Source organism: Porites lutea, chromosome 9 (genome assembly GCF_958299795.1).
Source record: "Porites lutea chromosome 9, jaPorLute2.1, whole genome shotgun sequence".
NCBI classification, from domain to species: domain Eukaryota; kingdom Metazoa; phylum Cnidaria; class Anthozoa; order Scleractinia; family Poritidae; genus Porites; species Porites lutea.
The window spans coordinates 11,225,891-11,245,646 of NC_133209.1; the positions used below are offsets into that span (position 1 = coordinate 11,225,891).

The window sequence follows — 19,756 nt, forward strand, 5'->3', positions numbered from 1 at the left end:
TCAAAAGAAATCTATCTAACATCATGGAATTATTCCATGATGTTAGTTTTAATAATTGCTGTCTGCAAAACGAAATGAAACAGGGTCTCTTTCTTCAGCAGTGTAGAGAAATAAACTATTTTGTCTTAATTAACAGGGGCAGGGCTTGAAGGTCTCAGCATCACCCCCCCCCCCCCCAAACTTCCCTTGAGGCTCCACCCTCTATGGGCTGTTTCACCATAAGGGACCACGCAGGGGGTGGGGCTGGGGAGGCTTTAGCCCCTCCACTTTTTTGGATGGTAATTTTTTTTTTCCTTTGGTTACCCAGATGAGTCCCTTACAACACAGAAAAGGTTTAGTAATCTGACAATACTGAACACCCCCAAACAGAGAACAGACCAACTTTGTCTTGTAGCTGTTGCCAATAATGAAAATCAGAAAGGCAACATTGGCACCTTCAGAGAATCCAACTTAAAAATGTTCGGATAACACTGATCAGTGGTTGAGTGTGTTGGGTTAGCTTCAAAGTCTATATTCATTTAAATTTTGGTCTAACGTTGGGGCCAGGTTGCAACTTGTTGTTTTTAAGTGCTGATCCGTAATAATTACAAATTTATATTACTATTGGCAGTTTAAGATGCATATTTTATAGCCATTTCAGAAGGCTTAAATTTGAACTTTTCCTGGGGGACCATGCCCCCGGACCCTCCTAGTTTCCCATTAGCCCCTGCTACACACTTGAAAATCCACTCCGCGGGCCCTGACCATAAAGCCTATGTGTATCCACACCCTCCCTCCAATCACATAGCAAGTACTGATATAGCTCAGGCCAGTATTCCAGACCCCTATTTCTAAACTTACTGAATGCACCCCTGACAAAGAAATCTTTCCTCCATTCAGTTCTGATGATAGGCCACTTGCACTAAGAGGTCACGTGACCAATGCTTCCTTTAATATACCTTCCAAGTGTGTTCGTGTTAGACGGAACTCTTCGTAACATCTTCGGAAGTCTTCGGAACGTCTTTGGATCGACATCTTCGGATATTATCGGACCCTTACAAAAAATCTTGGCACTCTTAAGATAAAAAATGTCACGCCTATAAATGTAAAAAGGTTGGCAGGTATACTTTAATTATGAGTTGGAATCTTGCTGATGCCAAAAATTGACAGAGCACATAAAAATTATCTTACACCCGAAATTTGAGATGAAACGCATTTAAGGGAGATATTTTATGGCACTCATTTTTTTTTTTTTTTTTTGACTTTAATATCATTTGTATTGGCCGCCATGTTGGAGGGCATGATTGCTCTCCAACATGGCGGCCAAAACTACTTTTTGCTTAGATCTTGTTTAACGTTTGATAGTTACGCTCAGGTGTGCTGTAAACATTCCCACATCAACTTTTCAACATTTTCCTTGAAGTTTAAGTGCAAAATTTTTTGTGTTCAGAAAGAGTTTTAAATAATTCATAATTTCAAAAATCACATTTTGGTCACGTGACCCGCTACGAACTTACTCATTTTAAGAAAATGGTGCAGGTCTGAAAAACAAAATCACTATTATTTTGTTTAATACATGATCCACTAATCGTTTATTGAAGAAATACATCACTAAATAAACATATAACATCGATGTCACCTGACCTCTTAGTACAAATGGCCTATTCTCTAAGTCTTGACTGGTACAAAATTACAGGCAAATAGCACGATGCTAATCTAAGCGGGAATGAATTCATCAGTCACAGATTTTGTATACTCAAACAAGAGAGAATGATCTGTCTTATCTTGACTCAAAATATTAAATTTGTATTCTTACGTCATTTAGACGTCACAAATCTTGTGTTCCCCAGTTTGGGCCAATCAGGTTCTTACAAAATGACGTCAGTTTATCATGGTTCTTTCCTTACATTGAGGTGCCCTTGTCCGCTAAAGTGGGTGCCGGTTGAGAAATCTTGTTATTTTGCGAGCTAAACATGTAAGGACCCCACATGTTACAATATGTGGAGAACTCTAAGACAAGGTTAGTGTTTTCTGTATTTAACAATCAATGTACCTTTTTGACCTTGTATATGTAAGCAAGCCGTCTAGTAGGATCCCATCGATTGCTACCATGATGAGCTCAACCTCGACAATGTTGTTCGGCGTTTTGACTGTTAGTTTAAATTTTTCTAGTTTTCAAGAATCCTGGAAATGCTCCACGTCGTCTTGGGCAGATTCAAGCTGCTGAGAAGAACGAGGACGTGAAAAATCTCTCAACTGAAGAGCAAAAAGACAGAGCTCGTCCGCTAATTCAACCAAACAGAAAAGTCTTCCTAGCTGCTGAAGCTGAGGGAAGTAGTCGATTCTATGACGATGCATTTAACACAGGCTTTGAAATTGTGCAGTGCATAACTCGAGGTTTTTTGAAGGAAGAAAGAACCCGTGCACTTAAATTCTCTACTTACTTTGCCAGTGGGAAACAAGAATCCTCGGATCCATACAGTGGAGAAATAGGATCGGTACGTGAAAGTGAAACTGCTTAGTCATGTAAGCTAATATTGTAGATTACTAGAAACAAAGTTTGCGAAAGGAAGTGGAAAATGCTTGTCGTCTAGGTATGTGGTTTTCAAAACGGGGATTTTAGAATGGACCTTGTATGAGAAACGTATCAAAACAGATCAAAAAGCATGTTTGGAAAGCAGCATGCAATTGCGTCAGCTTTGTTTCGTCTGAGTGAACCTCTATATTGTCTTTGTGGCTGTGGGGTCAGAAGGTGTGGGTGGTTGTTAGCAAACAGAGAAGGCTCGTCTTTTATATATTGGGATGCGTTTCTCGATAGTCTGCATAGCTATTTAAACAAATTAGACAGCCTTATTACAGGCTAAATGTTTTGATCAGCACTGATCAAGAATGTAACTACAGAATAGACCTTGTCACGGTTTTCGATGCCATCTTGACGAGTAGGCAAACGTGTGAGAAATTACAGTGTTTGTATGAGAATCTAATGTCGAATAATTTCCGTAAAACGGCTGTTCTGAAAAAAATATCAGCTGTAAACTAAAGCTACAAAACAAAAGATTGTCCTAAAAAATTTGGGGGGGCGTACCTGTGCTTAAATTTCTCCAGAGGCTTGCTTTAGATTTTCCATATATTTGTCTGTAATTTTCCCGAGACTTCCTTCCAGACAAATGTATGGAAAATTTTAAAAAGTGGTTCTAGGTTTTCTAGTGCATGTATTACCTCAAATTTTTTCAGAACAGCCTTTCTATGGAAATTATTTGACATTAGATTTTCATACAATCACTGTAATTTCTCACGCGTTTGCCTACTCGTCAAGATGGCGTCGAAAAACCGTGACAAGGTCTATGGGATATATGGGTTTGTGATAGGTTGAATAATGAATACTCCACTGAGGGATGTGGCTTTTATGCCTTTTTGGTCTGAAACTGGGTGTAGATTTTACTTCCTGTGGTCTGAAAATTGGTAAGTACCCTCTGCTATGGAACCAGAATGTAGAGTCCTAAAGTTTCTTTTGAAACAGGGTCTAGTACCCTGCAATTAAGCACTCCATTTGTGGGGATATCATGAGATGTCATGTGCGAGTAGCATGCCAAAGGAGATGGGAAACCCCTTATTCTTCCACCACTCGCAGGCCTCTTTTCACTCTATAAGTAAGGCCTTCTGACAGGGTTGATTTTGCTCACGCCTAGTAGTGGGAGCTCCTTCACCAACTCAGTTACAGGAAGCATACTGCCCACCCCCACCCAAATTTTCTAGAAGTACCTCTTGCCTGAGGCTACAGTATGTGCTTTGTATGAATTTTCAAGCAAGCAGTTTTTTGTCATAAAGGGTTTGTGGTACAATAGCCACCAATTTTGTTGATCAGAACATTTTGACCAAGTACTGCAGATCTTCATCAAGCGATGGCATCAATTTACATATGGAAACTGTAAGTATGGCTGTGGTTGCTAGCGATAGCATCCACAGTGGTTCTTTGAGTCCCGCTCAGTAAGCAAAAACCATTGCCAGATGAAGACCTGCAGTACGCTGTAGAAACCTCGCAATCAACAATTAAGAGACCATTGTGGGATGCACAATTATTAAAAAAGATGAATTATTTTCAATTTACTGTTGTTTTGTTTTCTATAGTGGTGCAGTGGAGTATTAGCACTGTCAAGTCTTCTTGCTTGTCGCAAGGCTTTTACAGATGAAAAGTCTCCATGGCACATCAATGTCAAGAGTATCCCAGCTCAGGTGTTGTCAAGATTATTGATAACCAGGCCCTATGCATCTCTAGGAATACTTCCAGTGACAGAGAGCATACCAACTCACAAGGGAAATGCCAAACCCACAGACCCATTGGATGAGGCTATTGCAACTTTCCAATCCAGCTTCAGTGAATGTACCGCAGCTACACAGAACAAGCTGGGCATCAAATTTGCTTCGTTAAGGCAACATCAAAAGGCATTTCTATTATTTACACAAGCTAGTGAACGAGGCCATCCTTTGGCACAGTTTAACCTTGGCTTGTGTTATGAGAGTGGAAAGGGAGTAGACAGAGACTTGGCAAAGGCTGCAGACTGTTATAAAACATCAGCAGCTCAGGGCCATGCTGGTGCCATGTATAATCTGGCTTTGTTATATATGGATGGTCTTGGTGGCCTACCAAAGGATCCTCAACTCTCCCTAGAACTTCTTGAAAAAGCAGCTGAAAATGGTCTGTGCAAAGCACAATCATACTTGGGGTTATACTATTCAAATGAGTCATCCAGTCATTGTGACTATGATAAAGCAGTGCCATACTTTAAACTGGCTGCTGCTAAGAAAGACTCATCTGCAGAGTATAACCTTGGTATATGTTATGAGCGTGGTCTTGGTACAGAAAGAGACATGTCAAAAGCAGCATACTTCTACAAAGTGGCAGCTGAGCATGGCCACATTGGTGCTCAGTATAACCTGGGGGTGTTCTATGAACATGGTTTGGGTGGATTTGCTGTTGACAAGAAAGAGGCTGCTCGCTATTATCGCATGGCTGCAGAAGCAGGTGATGAAGATGCAAGGCACAACTACCTTCTCATAAGAAAGCAGTTAGAGTCAATGAAACATGCCAGACAACCCATACAGCCACAAAATCTTGTGTTTTCTTTGTTCAAGAAAATGACTCAGCCTGCATCAGGAGGAATATCTGTTCAGGATAGTTTACCTCGCTGTGCTTCCAGCCCTGGAATTTTAGATGACATTCCACTGGAAAATAGCACACAGAATGTCTGCACAGCCTCAAACAAACAGTCTAACCCTTTGTTGGCATTCTAACCAATATTTCCAATTTCATGCATTCTTGTAGAATATTATTTCCCAAGCTTTTTTTTAGACTTTAAGTAAAGAAAATAGACATTTATATAAAATGGTACAGATAAATGTGTACCAAAAAGTAGAGATAGCAAGATTACACACCAAAAACGATGTTGGTTGTACTTAAGTAACTTTTATTTAGACCTTTATTACAAAAATGGATGACAGAAAAAAAATACGTATTCTTTGTTCGAATTACTATTAACTATAGTTTTGTACATAAATAAAACCTTGTTCATTGAAAACTATGATCAGGTATCTTTGGTCAATAAAACTTAATGTTTACAATATCAACACTCAAAAATGTATTTACAGGGGTTTCAATAAGCATCAACGACCGGCAAAATGCATCGGCTACGTTGCTAAGAGAAGGGGCTACTTTTTCTCCCATGATTGAAGCTGTTACTGACGAAGTGATTCTGACAAAACTTAAATTAAAGCATTCATTAAACTAAAAAAGAAACCCTTTATTTTTTAACAATATGTAAGTACTTGCATGCAGTCCTATTTCTCACACTCACGGTGATTCTGTTCATATTCATTGTTTTCCAGGCAATGTATCAGCATAATTAAAAACTGTGGTTATTTTAAATCATTGCTGTTCAGCATTAAAACCTGTGAATAACGGTCACCCTTGGGAAATGGCAAGGTGACCATTATATACAGGGTGAATGCTATATACAGGTCAACTTTGCAGAAAATAATTATAAGACAACTGAAAAGTTGGGAAGTTGTCTGGTGACCGTAATATACAGGGTGACATAATATACAGCACTGTTATGGTACAGGTTTGACTGCAAAAAAAAATCACTGCCGTTGATAAGAAGGAAAACTTCCAAAATCTTTTTTTCACTCAATTAATTGCCCAGAACGCATTTCAGGGTCTCCAAGAATTGCAAAATTTTCTGGTGGAGCATGCCCCAAGACTCTCCTAAGAAGAAGGTTACCCTATTCAGTTACCCTATTCAGACATGCAATAATTATTGAAACCCCTGTATTTCCACAAAAAAACTGCCAACCAAAGCTAATAATTCCTATGCTTCTTATTGTCATTATTAAACAAGACTTTTACCCTGCATCAGAGTTCATTACACCCTATTAACAGGCTTAAGTAAAGTCGCGAAGCACATCAGCTGGAAGTTACAGTGCCGATACTCTTGTAAGAGACAATTTGTCCAAAAACATGGGCAAAACCACGCCCAAGAAGGCAAAAAAGTCAATTGACGTGGGGTTGCTTAAAAACGTCTTTGCTTGAGCTCCCTATTAATACATGTATAACTTACATGACATGGCAGGTGTTTTATCACATGAACCACACAGCTTACACTGCCATCAAATGCATGTAACCATGGGAAATGGTAAACTTTTTCCTTGACACGCATTTGTTATCCCTGCTTGAATTTGAGATAGTTTTACTGTCTTATGCTTGTGCCTCTCTTAAGTAATTTTCTCTCTTTATCAATTTCCTTCATGCTTATACAACACAACGAATTGACCTTAACCATTAGTACAGTACACTAAAATTTCAATACCTTTAAGTAAAAGATGTATGAATAATCTCTACCTTAACTAACCTCAACTTTCTTAGCACCTTCCTGTATCAGGTGATTAACTGGGTAACTGCTTTCTCTGCTTTACGAGCTGTGAATAAAATTACCTTACTTGTGTGCTTATCCTCAAAAAAGGAGCACTTGAATTTGAACACCAGAAAAAATGAGCATGTAAATTAAATGTGCCCGCATCAGTCACACACTTCATAAAGTTACAACTAATGACTAGTTAAATCCTTCAATGAAGTTAATCCTATTTAAGACTGACTGCAGGCCCCTTTTCTTTGCTAGATTTGAAATGGCTTCCTTGTCTTTACTCAGCAGAATCTTGTCTTCTTCGGAGCTCCAAACATCTTTACCAGCTGTATATCAAAGAAAACATGTACACAATAACTTTTCGTCAGAAGTTTCTCCCACAATAAATTCTGGATTTTAATTATTAAAATCCAGAATTTTGACCTTCAAAATTGGAGTGATATTTTCGTATAAGAACATTTTTATTTGCCAAGCTGAACAGGTTCTTACATTTTGAGGTCTTTAAGTCCCAAATTTTAGCCTGTAGGTTCTTAAATCACCAGGTTATTATATGCGGGTTTTTACTGTACTTGCCACGGGTATCACTGCAGACTCTTGTGAGTGGGAGCATCCACATTCCGTTAGTAGGCTGAGCCTCTAACCTGTCCTACCCCAGTTATTATTAGTAGTAGTAGTAGAAGTGCTATTATTAAAGCTTAAAATTAACGAAAATTAAGATCTTAATGGGTGCATTCAGTTGGGAAATCTGGATTAAATTTAACTTCTGAGATTATCTGGATTAGATTCCTGGTACAGTTATGCACCTATCAATGTAAATCCTGTGGGGGGGGAGTGCGGGCAAGGGGAGGGGATTTGATGCCTGGGACTATCCCCGCTATCGGGCTTTTGATCGTGCGAAGCGACCCCGGGGTCGGGACATTTGACTTTGACCGATAGAAGCCTGGTATCAATTCAGAAGCAGTTACCAAGTCTGTCCCTCGAGGCTTCCTGAAAGTCACACTGTTGGAGAAAGGTATGAAGTTTTCATTTGTTTTAATCACCATAATCCGATACTTTAAACTGTCATCTAAACAGATAATGTCTATTTTGAGAAAGTTTTTATCTTCAAGTTCCCATCTGATTGTAAAACTCGATTATAATCGAATTCCACCATGAAAGTCAGAGGATTTTTTATGGGTCACTGATCCGACCTGTTCCGACATGTTGAGCAGATGTTATAAAGCATTTTAAGTTTTATTAATATTATATAGCCGGTCAATCTTCCTGGAGTGATTTTGTTGTTCAAGATAAGAGATGCTAGTGGAGAGAGAAAATACTTAATTACAACGAGTAATTTAATGGAGCTTCCGTTAACCGTAAATAAAAGTAGTAACAACATGTTTGAAATGTTTTTTTATTCGTTTTATATAGTATTATAGCATTCTTTGTTTAGATTTTTTCCCCTGGGGTGGGGGCTTTTTTGACACTTTTGATTGACCTTTCGTTTCCCACCCTGGGGAATTTGATCGAAAAATTTTAAAATTTGTCAAATCCCCACCCCTTGCCCGCACTCCCCCCCCCCCCCCCCCCACGGGGTTTACATTGATAGGTGCATTACACTGAAGTACCATATTTATTTGATTAACCGCCCTGGGCACTTATTAAATTTTTGGACCTTGAGAGTGGGCGCTTATTCGAGGTGGGCGCTTATTCAAGGTTGGGCGCTTATTAAATTTTCACCTTTTTCAGTAAGTGTAGTATGTTAATTTTGCAACAATACAATAAATAGTAATAATAAAACCCGAAGATGTAACAAAGCAAAGGTTTCTGTAAAATACTCTGAAGAAAACTCCGTCTTCGGGTAGGTCTCTTACAAGTACTTATTTAAGGTTTTTTGGGTGGGAGGGACCAGAAACGGGGTGGGCGCTTATTTGAGTTTTAGTTTGAGGGGGAGGGAGGTGGGGTGGGGCTGGGCACTTATTCAAAGCTGGGCGCTTATTAAATTTTTCTGCCTTCAGGATGGGCGCTGATTCGAGGTGGGTGATAATTCGAGGTTGGGCGCTTATTCGAATAAATACAGTACTCAAAATAGCTCAAGCACAGTAGACATCAGACTTTGGAAAAAGTCCTTCATTTCATTTCAATATTATTATTACCACTTGGTTGTTCACTTGGCTGCTTTGCATCTTAAAAAGCTCTCTCTACTCACTTAACAACTTTTCTGCTAAGTACAGTTAAACATGTCTTTGTAATATCAAACCTGTGCCATGCTGCAAGTAGTTTTCTGCATCATCTAACATGCCAGAGTTGATCAACAGACTATGGATTATCTGTGGTACTGTCCACTGTGATTCCAGTTTCTGTAATTCCAGTGAAAAAATAATAGAAACTCTATGAAATCAATGTTTTTGTTCCTTAGCAATCTTTGTACCAGGTGATAGGCTACTGCTGATTGACAAGTTTCTCACTTACAACACCAACCCACCAATCTCCACCACCTTTAACAACAAAAACACATACTTACGCCTTCTGCTAAATGAAATTATCCCTGTAATACATTGTTACATTTAGAAATAAACGCGGCAGCAGTAAACTGGGTGGGTGGTAATAAAAGGAAAGGAAGGCAAAAATCTTGCATCCTTACACAAACAAAACTAATAAACAATATTATTCCTTGAGACCCGAATGGGCTCTGAATCAATAGCCCATGAGGCCGAAAGCCGAATGGGCTATTGACTCAGAGGCAATGAGGGCAAGAGGAGTAGAATCCAACCAGTTGGTCAAAAATATTGAGACAAAACAACTTTAGCTCACAAAACGCAATTCAGCCACCATTGTTTTGGTTTTCAAAGCCGGCACTTTTCACTACTAGTGGACTATAACATAATATAGCCTAGTAGTAGCTCTCAACCAATCAGAATGCAGCATTGATAATAGAACACTACTTGGATTTTACTAATGTTATAAAACATGTGTGTACCCAGTGGGATTATACTGTTCAAAGCACTGTTGTTTTGTACAGGAAACGTAAAGGACACCTGACCAAAAAAACCAACCCCTAAATAAAACACACCTTGAGTTACTTCCTCGCCAGTTTCAAAGGTACATGTCTGTCTAAAAGAGACTTAACTGAAACAATCCAAAAATCCCTGCCTTTTAATCATACGAAAGGGCTCAATTTATTACTGTCTTGTTGTGTTTTGTTTTAGTCCATTCTCAATGGTTTTGGTAAAGGAATTGATTACCCCTCAATGTTAGAAAATATATCAAGAGCCAGCTCAAGGTCTTTCATAAGTACAAGTATCACTATTTTATACCTGAATGCTTGTCTGTAAAGCCTGGAAACACAAAAATCTCCTTGTAACTTCTTCATCCTCAACTCCATTTAATAAACATACCAAATCTTCTTTGTTTTTTTCAGCTTCGGGGCTGCTCCCATCTTTTGCATTTAAAGCCTCTCCTCCTTGAGAGACAGATGCTAAATCCTCTTTTCTTCTTACTTTCACAGAGGGGCTCTTATCACCTTCAGCATAACCCTCCTTCTCATCTCTTCTGCTTTGTTTTGGTACAGGACTCTTATCATGACCATCTTGAACCTCTAACCTATCTCTTTTGCTCATTTTAAACAAAGGGCTCTTATCAACAACTTCATTAGCCACCTTTCCATGTCTTTTGCTCCTTCTAGGTACGGGAATGTTATTGCTAGTCTCATTAACATCCTTTCCACCTTTTCTGCTTCTTTTAGCCATTGGCCTCTTGTTCTCTTCATCATCAGTAGAATGTCTATTTGAATCTTCTCTGAAACTAACTTCTCCATCAAAGTCACTTACATTTCCCTGTTCATCCATCTGCATCTTCATTCTTCTTGTGACAACTCTTGTCTTAGGCTCTTGGTTTGAAGGGTCTTTGGTGTTTTCATTCTTACCCTGTCCCTCTATTTCAAATCTTTCAACCTCATTCATGCGGTCTTTTTCAAGTTTAGATTCATTGGCTAGTTGGAGGAGATTATCATCAAACATCTTATCATAATCCACATCCTCTGCATCAGAAACACTGGAATAATCTATAACACCATGTACAAAAAGCAAAAAGTAAAAGATTTACACGGAAAATGATAGAGCAGTACATTATAACCCTTTTGTCAGCAACAAACCTTACCAATTCAGGAATTTGAAACTAAGAGTGACTGTAACCATAGTAAGCAGCTTTGCTTGAAAGAGTACGTACCATTATTTTACTGAAACAGACCAAAGTAGGGCTCAAAATAATTTTCAGAGGGTGTCCAGACACAAGGACCAGCCAATCCTTGTGTAATTTTCTAATTGTATTTTTACAAATAAACAAAAATCTAAGAGTTATAGGTGCAGTGATTTTGTTACAAATAGTTCAGTGAGTCCTGGGACTCATCTCGTGAACAATCATGAGTCCCTGTACATAATCAATGAGTCCGAGTTCAAAAAAACAAGGAGTCCTTAATTGAAAATGCTTGGGCCTTTATGTAACCAGACAGTTAATCTGGAGACAGACACCAAAACTCTTTATTAGTTTACTGAAATTAAAATATAGTCCTATATCTTTTAATCACAAAAAAGGCTAAAATAAATATGCATCTTTAAACAACAGCCACAGAAATCACACGAATAGGATATTCTACCAAAAAGTCTTTAAATCGATCCATCATTCTTTGCATCCTATGGGATGCATGCCACAAATTATTTTGCGTCTTTGGGGATTTTTCTGTGAAGGACACAAGACTCAGAGGTAACAATATCACTGCAGGTGAGGAAATTGCCTGTTTGTTCAAGAATGAGAGTATGTGTGACTGGTCAAAACGACTGGCGAGTGAAGTTTTTGGCCAGACAAGTCGCCATTATGGTCAGACATTATCCGTTGAAGCCATTATTTTGAGCCCTGCAAAGTAACTCACAGTTACCTACACAAGAAATATATGGCATACATGCACTAATTTGAAGAACTATAGGGACATCAAGGAAGTTACTGGATTTTTCAAGAAAAAAATCAACTCCTACTCAAAGAACATAATATTCAGCTCTAACTAATGAGCTTGCACTTAGTTTTGGAAAAACCTGGTTAAGTAGGTAAAAAAGTAGCCTGCATTGCTGATGTGCTGTAAAAAAGACGAGTCTGCCATGTTTGCCAAAAAGTCGACATAAAAGAACTATATTTTTGTACAGAAGGTAGTGATAGAATGCTGCTGTTACCAATCAACAGAAAAGTAATGTACTTAGCCATGATAATATTTATATGCATTTAGGATCAAGCATTCATGGCTCAAAGCAAAGCCACATACTATTTCTTACCACTTATTAGCTCATCCTGTTCTGTGTTTGTTCTCTTCTTAGGACTGACAGTTGTCTGTGACCTTGGATACGGCCTTAAGCTTGTCTGACCTATAAATTAGTACAATTTTATTATAACAGTAATCCTATAACCACATTGTTGTGAATTAAACATACTACAGTTGTAGAGCCATGACAAAGTACAATTTGTTTTCTCTCATTCCCAGCTATTGTAACAAACAATAGAATAGAAAGGTCTGGGGCAAGGCTGAAAATGGAGAGCACGACTGGACAGAGACACTAAGTTAAGATAGACACCATGGTTTTTTTTTTCTCTCACAGGCGTGTGAGGCTCACACACTTCCCATGTGTGAGACTCTTAAAAGCTACGCTAAACCAATTTTAAGAAAAAAATGACTGTTTTGCAGTATAAATAAAACAGTATACTCCAAACTCACCAACAGAACGGTTTGTTGACTTTTCCTTCACAACTATTTGCAATTTCTTCTGGTTTTCTTTGAGTATCTGTTTTTCAAAATCACTTGGTTTTCTTCCTTTATGAAGCAACACTTTTAAGTAATGATCTCTCATTGACTGCCATGTGTGATTGGTAACCTAAACAGAAAAATTTATAAACACACCCACATGTATGTACAGTTGAAGTTAGGTATAAAGCCTATACAGTCATACTATGTGACTGATGCAGGACACAAATACTTTTTCTCCCCATCAAAGCAAGTGAATAACAAAGAACATGAATACTGTGTTTCATAAACCCTTGCAGCATGAGGAGCAATGACCAACATGTCTGCAATAACTGTTTAACTACTAAAACAGGCATTCCTAGCTAAAACCTAGAACTATAACATTATATTATTCAAATGTTCTACAGCTACTCTGTAAATTTTGAGCATAAATAAAGTACATGAATGTATGTATATATGTATGCTTTACCACAAAAAAAAAAAACACAACCAGCAATTGATTGGTGACTACACAACACATTCCAGAAATATTTCCGGTCTTCACCGTTTTCTGATTTTTTTAAATACCCATAATATTTTATAAATTACATACCTTAGCTTTAGCTGCTTTTTTATACAAACTGTTTCCTTTGATAGCATGAAAATCTTTATTTTGCCGCACAAACAGCATGAGAGCCAAATCTTCCTCTTTGGTGTAAACTTGCCTTCCTCCTTTTTTACGGGACCTAAAACAGATCAGTTAAAATAATTATTTAAAGTTGAATGAACTTTGTGAACTTTATTTATCACATGATTCAGTTTAGCTTCATTCATAATGGAGAGAAAATAGAGGGGAACAAAACCAAACTTAATCCTGACAAATTATTTCACAATGTTGGATGGGATGATTTCATCATTTGAAATAATATGGAACTGCGAAAGGTTTGAATCCAGGAGTAACTATCGCAGTAGGTTGAGCATCAGTGATTGTCAAGGTGAATAGGACTGTTGTTAACAGTCACTGACATTTTGACAACCTGTGGGTAAACATATCTTCAGAGTCAAAGTGAGTTGTATCATGTTAATTGATGGTATTAAACTCTGGTTTTTGACCTGATTGATCATTTAAGTTGCGATGTTCTTGGTCATCAGTCAGTTAAGCTGTGATGTTATTGGCCATGAAGACTCAAAATGTCATTGGTGTGTTTTGATCCATCTACAAGGCTAAAAAAACTTGAATTCCAGCTTGCCCTGGGCAAGCACCTCTCACACTTTGCTCTCCCAGGACCTCAATCTTCTTGCTCATCTTAGTTAATGATGTTGTTAGTGGATGACTTTCCTGGACCCTTGCCCACTGGACAAGTAACTTTTAAAGTTACTCGCCCAGCAAGAAAATATACTTGTCCCCGACATCCGGACAGGACTTTTCCGTAGTCAGAGTTTAACAATCGTTTACTGTTAGTTGAATTGTCAAGTCATTTTCTGGTAGTTAGTTTTGCTTGAGTCCGTCAAATACAGTCCAGTCCAGGCGATGTTTAAAGATAATAAAAACAAAATAGAAAATTGTTTCCTCCAAAATATCACTAATTCTCTATGTCTTTCTAAATTACAAAACAAAATAATACCACATTTTATAGTTTTTTTAATAATTTATCCTGAAACCTTTTCACAGAACTTCTAAATAATTATATAATTATAATGACATGAATGAGGTCATTAATATTCATACTTACTGCAGAATTTTGCTAGTTGTTGGCCTGGAATTTGTCTGACCTTTAGAGGCTTTACTAGGACTGCTTTTACCTAAAGGCTTCAACCTTGGAATTGAAAGAATAATACATAGATTTAGCCACGGCTAAAAGCAAAGCATCCACTTATATGCTTTTAACTACTGAAAACCAAGAAATTACATCAAACAAGCTTCAACCTATGCAAATCCAGAAATCTATACTTAACTGATTTTAAAACAAAACCAAAAACAAAAAGAGAAAAATTATTAAATCAAATTGGATCACAGTAATAGTCTTGGAAAAGAATTGATACCCACTACCCCCTCCCACTACACCCCTTTGAGAAGCTAACAGCCCATGAAAATTAAATGTTCTATAAAGGCTGGTTGTCAAGTGAGTAACTGAAATGTTTCAGAAAACCTTGTTTTCTTTGTGCTCATTTGTTCGATTCAGTGTTTTTTCAAACGGGCTTATGGCGTTTAAAACAGATGAACAAGCTTAAAGCCTTGAAGCAAGACATTCACTAATTATCCTTACTTTTTCACTGGCAACCATTGTCTAAAACCTTTCTCTTCTCATTTTCCCATTTTCCCATTTTCTATATTAGCTCCACTAATATAGCAAGATTTAGTAGACTTAACTGCTTAATTCAACCAAAACAAAGCAACAAGAAACTAGGATACCACAAAGAATTAAATCTTTCCTTAAGAGAGAAGGTGAATGAATGCAGCAGTTTTGAAAGGGTTGCCGTTTAATAAAGGTTCCATTCACAGTCAGTGATTTTGTGTCAATTAAACAGAGGGTGGCTGAATATAGAGGTTTGCTGAGTGGTTGTATTGCAAACAGCGATTATCACAAACAAAATTAAAGGAACATGACTAACCGATACTTTTTCAAATCTTGAAGCCTGTTGTGCTTTATACTATCAAAGATATAGTCAGAAGAAATATAGCCTGACAGGTTACCACCACCACTGGGATCTGCAAGCCTGTAGATAAAAACAAACAAAGCTGTTATTTTATTTGGGAAAAAACATTTGATTTATACTTATAACAATCATCTTTCAAGTTTAACTTAAACTTATCTATTTTTCAACAAGAATCGCCAAAAGGCAATTTTAACTGGGTGGCCAATTTTCCTGGGGGAGGGGGTGGCTGCCCACTTAGGCCATCAGGCATGTCACTTACCATTGTGTTACGTAGCATCTCATGTGAGAGTTGAACATTGCACCGTTTTGGAAGAGTTTTGTAACAAGAAAAATGAGTACTATTTTTAAGTCGAGGATGTATAGTACCTTTTCAAATTCCACCATTGTGAATAAAAATAAGCAAGTGAGCCATTCTAAGCAGGAAACAATAAGCGTTATTTTCACATACCCCTCCCCCAATTCCTCTGCTCCCCAAAATAATGTGACTAATTTGACCTAACTGGAAATTCCAAAAATTATTGTCGTCATGGGTCAAAACGCTGTTAAAAACAAGCAGTACATTTCTCAATTCCGATTCTTAAAAATAGCAAAGCAAATTAAATTCAAGTTTTGCTTTTGTCTGATATTGTGTTATAAAGCCTTTCTAACTATCCTAATGCATAAATATAATATTTTTTTGACGTGGTGATCTACAATGAGCACATTCCCCAGGACATTCCTTTGCCCGTTAAATCCCGGGGGAGGAACTCTCTTACATTAACCTTCTAGATATTGCTCTGAAATAGTGTAAAGATTAGATGAGGTGGATGATGCACCCCCACTACGACTTCCCAGAAATACCCCCACGAGAAAAAAATGAAACTCATTTCTTAAACTGGGCTTGCCACAGGCCACCCAGTTAATAAACTTATCCTGATTTAACCTGAACTACTAGTCTGGGGCCTTATGTTAAAAATGTTACTCATGTGGAAATTTCATGACTGTACATTCTAGAAATGGAAAGTTTGGAGCATGCTGATTTGAAAAAACTTTGTCAACAATTTTCTAACCAATCAATATGCAAATTAGATATGACATAATTCAATGTCCCAAACTTTAAGTTGCACCACCACAAGCTAGAGCCCCCAACCACTACAGGCAAGTTTGCAGAGGACATGGCAGGAAGAGAAGAGACAACTGCAGGACCACCAAATGAGCGCTAAGTTGAAATAAACGAGGGAACAACAAGCGTACCTGAAGACTGGGAGGTAGAGCAGGGAGTACCGGAGCTCAAAGATGCAGGACACTGCGTTGAATTTGAAGCCAAGATGAGAGGACCAGATGTTGCAGCCATGTTTGTGTTCCTGCCACTGGAATGACGAAGGGAAGATAGCAACAAAGGTAGTGATTGCACAAAAGCCCTTGAAATTTCCTATGCTAAAGAGTTGTAAAACAAACGCTATTAAAAAAAGATGAAAAAAGCAAACGCTCTAAAGACTGCTGCACAAATGCCCAACGAAAAACTCAAAGATCCCAATCTCGACCCAGAGCTCTTCTGCGCACGTAGAGGAGAGATTGGGATCTTTGAGTTTTTCATTGGGTGTTTGTGCAGCAGTCTGTGGAGCATTTCCTTTAGCGTCTTTTTTCATCTTTTTTAGTGTTTTTTTTTGGGGGGGCAGCAGTCCTACATCATGTTTTTTCTTGTATCCTTTTACCTTCAAATGGTCAAGGGGTGCGAGTTGTCACATTGTATCTCATTGCTTTCTCAATGAATACTTCCTGCCAGGAGAGGCCACGTCAATAGGATCTTCGAACACACCATAAAAAGATCATAAGAGAAAGAAACAGAGGAATTCAAGGAGAGGCTAGATGACTTTAACAAAAGATTGATCCCCAATATCCTAACATTAAGTTTGCCAATGACTACATGAAGTTTGCAGCTTGTATACGAATGTTCCTTTGTGCCACTAGAGAATGCAACTAGAAGCTTCATTTGGAATCACTTCAGTCCTTGTGCAAGTATTCCACTTCAATTATTGATCGACTTAACTATGTCCGAATGGCACCACTCTACTTTGCTCAGATCCGGAGCAATTCCTGCTTTGCTCAGATCCTGCTTTGCATGAAGAATTCCTGAAGGGGAACTAATATGTCAACAATCCCATTTTGTGCAATAGGACCAGATCATGCAATTGAACACGAGAACAAACAACGAAGATTCAAGGAGGTTTCAAGGTTTTGACCCAAAAACCAGCAGCTTTGGCAATATGGTTTCTCATAGCAGCTGAATTGAGTCGCTTGGCTGCTAAAGTGAAAACCGTCATAGGCATGCAAATGCACAACTCAAAGCATCACCATGATCTATCAAACGCTGTGACTACTTGTTTTGGTGACAATGTAAACAAGCTGAAAGAGGTATTCAAAGAAAATAATCCATTCAAAGAAATGGAACTGTTGACAATATTATCACAAAAGCTGTCATGCAAGACCAGGTTAAAGATACAGTTCTCATAGGTGATCAAAATGGCCTAGAACTCAATTCTAAGTATGTGAAAGAAACGATCGTGGAGTGGGAACTTGGCATTTGGGTCTAAAGAAAAAACTACACCTGTAGACATGTATGGAAAATGGCAAGTTCAAATAAAAAGAGCAACACAGCAGCAGATGTTGTAGTTCTAAGAGATGACAGGGCTTTTTTCACCAGTTTCCTCATTCTGGTTCTCTGCAGCCTGAGATTGACCTCAAGGGAAGCTTTAGCAAATTCAAGTTGGCTACATTTCCAAGAGAGCTATTCAGGTCGGATGGTATCTTTGAGTGTAAGAAAGACTCCCTAAGGACCTATGTGGTAACCCTGAAGCATGAGTGCAAGTCCAACAAGCTATCAGTTGAACACCTCACCAGTCCAAGAAGAAACAGACGTGTATGCTTCTACAAGCCTACAATGCCACAGAGAGAGGAGCAACATCCCTCAGCCCTGACACAGATGTAATGATGCTGGCACTTGAATGATTGCAAGCCTATGGATGGCACTGTGACAAGCACCAGTCAATTCCACTGTGTCCTCTATAGGACTCACGAGGAAATGAACTTGTGGCATTCCCCGGATTCCATGCATTCACTGGAAGTGATCAAACGGTTACCATATTATGTGGAAAAGTCCAAAGTCTCACGCTGGAATACTTAAAAGAAAACCCAAAAACAAGTGTTAGAAGCATTTGCCAGCCTTGGTAGCCGGGTGCACTTTGAAGATGACATGGTCATGAAGCTAAAGCTGTATATATGTGCCATCTCTATGCACCTTCAACCTATGGGAAATGCGATGGTTCTTGTTCAACGAGAAGCAATATGCAGATGCGAAATTGCCCCCAACAAGCCAACTACGTTGCCTTAGTATGCAGTGCTCGACACTAACGCTAGTCCACTAGCCTAGGACTAGTGGAACTTCATCATAGGCTAGTAAGAATGTGCTCCTACTAGCCCCTAGACTAGTTATTTACCTAAAATGCTTTATGAGTGGTTAGTTTATATAGCTTGAGTATTATTCCCTTTAGTTTATTTCATTTTATCATATATATAGTATTATTTCATTTAAAGTGGAGTTGGAGGAGGAGCCTGGAGAGGAGGAGAGGACTAGTTCCTAACCCCCTGGTATTTTTCTCTGTTGTTTTGTTTGGACTGGTGACTTGTCCTCAGCGGCTAGTGATTTATTTCACTTCCTAGCCCATTGCCTTGTGTCCAAAAAAGTTAGTGTCAAGCACTGGTATGGAAGGAATGTGGTACCCCATGCCCAGATATTCCTCTCCCAACATCTCACGGATGGATCCAAGATGGCAACAGACTACAGACTGTTCCAATACCCTACTTCCTGCACCTAAGGTTGTCCTGAAACTAATCAAGTGCGGTTGCAGAGAAAGTTGCATCAACTAAACATGAGCTGTTCATGCAAGAAGCATAGCCTAAAATGTGAGGAAATGTGTGGTTGCATTTAAATGAAGGAAGTTTCTATTGAAGGCAAAGACAGTGATGGCGAGGACCTTTCTTGAGTGTAGTTTTTTTGCTTTGAGACAGAGGTAAAAACTTGCTTAAAATAGAAATGCATCCTTTACCATTAGCTGTTGATATCTTGATGAGCCTTCAAAGAATATGTATGTCTCATTCTCTGGCTGTCAATGCAAATTTATAACATCAATATCAATTTGCATAATTTAAATTTAGTAAATTCATTAAAGATTGATGTACATCAATTTGTATTTTGGATAGTTTGACAATACAAAAATCATTATTGCCAAATTCTTCGTAAAATTTTAATACGTCGGTGTATGACATCATCACTAATAAGCAAAAGTAAAAGCAATGGTAAGGAAAACAAAATAATATTTTCAATTGAGGTAAAAACTGTGCTCAAGTTTTCAATATGTGACCAAAAATATGATTTTCTGAGCACAATCATTCGCTTTGGGTCCCAAACAAGCCCTTCATA

At 38.3% G+C, this 19,756-nt stretch overlaps 2 protein-coding genes across 3 annotated transcripts in view; one reads left to right on the plus strand and one right to left on the minus strand.

Annotated features, from left to right (window-relative positions):
* Window positions 1–1,854: 1,854 nt before the first annotated feature.
* Window positions 1,855–5,600, plus strand: LOC140949292 (uncharacterized). The gene is made up of 3 exons (XM_073398528.1): window positions 1,855–1,999; window positions 2,152–2,477; window positions 4,108–5,600. The coding sequence occupies exons 1-3, from the start codon at window positions 1,978–1,980 to the stop codon at window positions 5,269–5,271; spliced, it is 1,512 nt and encodes a 503-aa protein (XP_073254629.1). The 5' UTR covers window positions 1,855–1,977; the 3' UTR covers window positions 5,272–5,600.
* LOC140949291 (uncharacterized) overlaps window positions 5,424–19,756 on the minus strand; it is a 22,151-nt gene continuing 7,818 nt past the window's right edge. For both annotated transcript variants that reach the window (XM_073398526.1, XM_073398527.1), the window contains exons 3-10: window positions 15,253–15,357; window positions 14,373–14,456; window positions 13,253–13,385; window positions 12,634–12,790; window positions 12,197–12,286; window positions 10,193–10,938; window positions 9,136–9,235; window positions 5,424–7,222 (exon numbers count right to left, since the gene is read on the minus strand). In XM_073398526.1, the coding sequence (XP_073254627.1) occupies window positions 7,086–7,222; window positions 9,136–9,235; window positions 10,193–10,938; window positions 12,197–12,286; window positions 12,634–12,790; window positions 13,253–13,385; window positions 14,373–14,456; window positions 15,253–15,357 (1,552 nt within the window). In that variant the 3' untranslated portion in view covers window positions 5,424–7,085. The remainder of the gene's footprint in view (window positions 7,223–9,135; window positions 9,236–10,192; window positions 10,939–12,196; window positions 12,287–12,633; window positions 12,791–13,252; window positions 13,386–14,372; window positions 14,457–15,252; window positions 15,358–19,756) is intronic.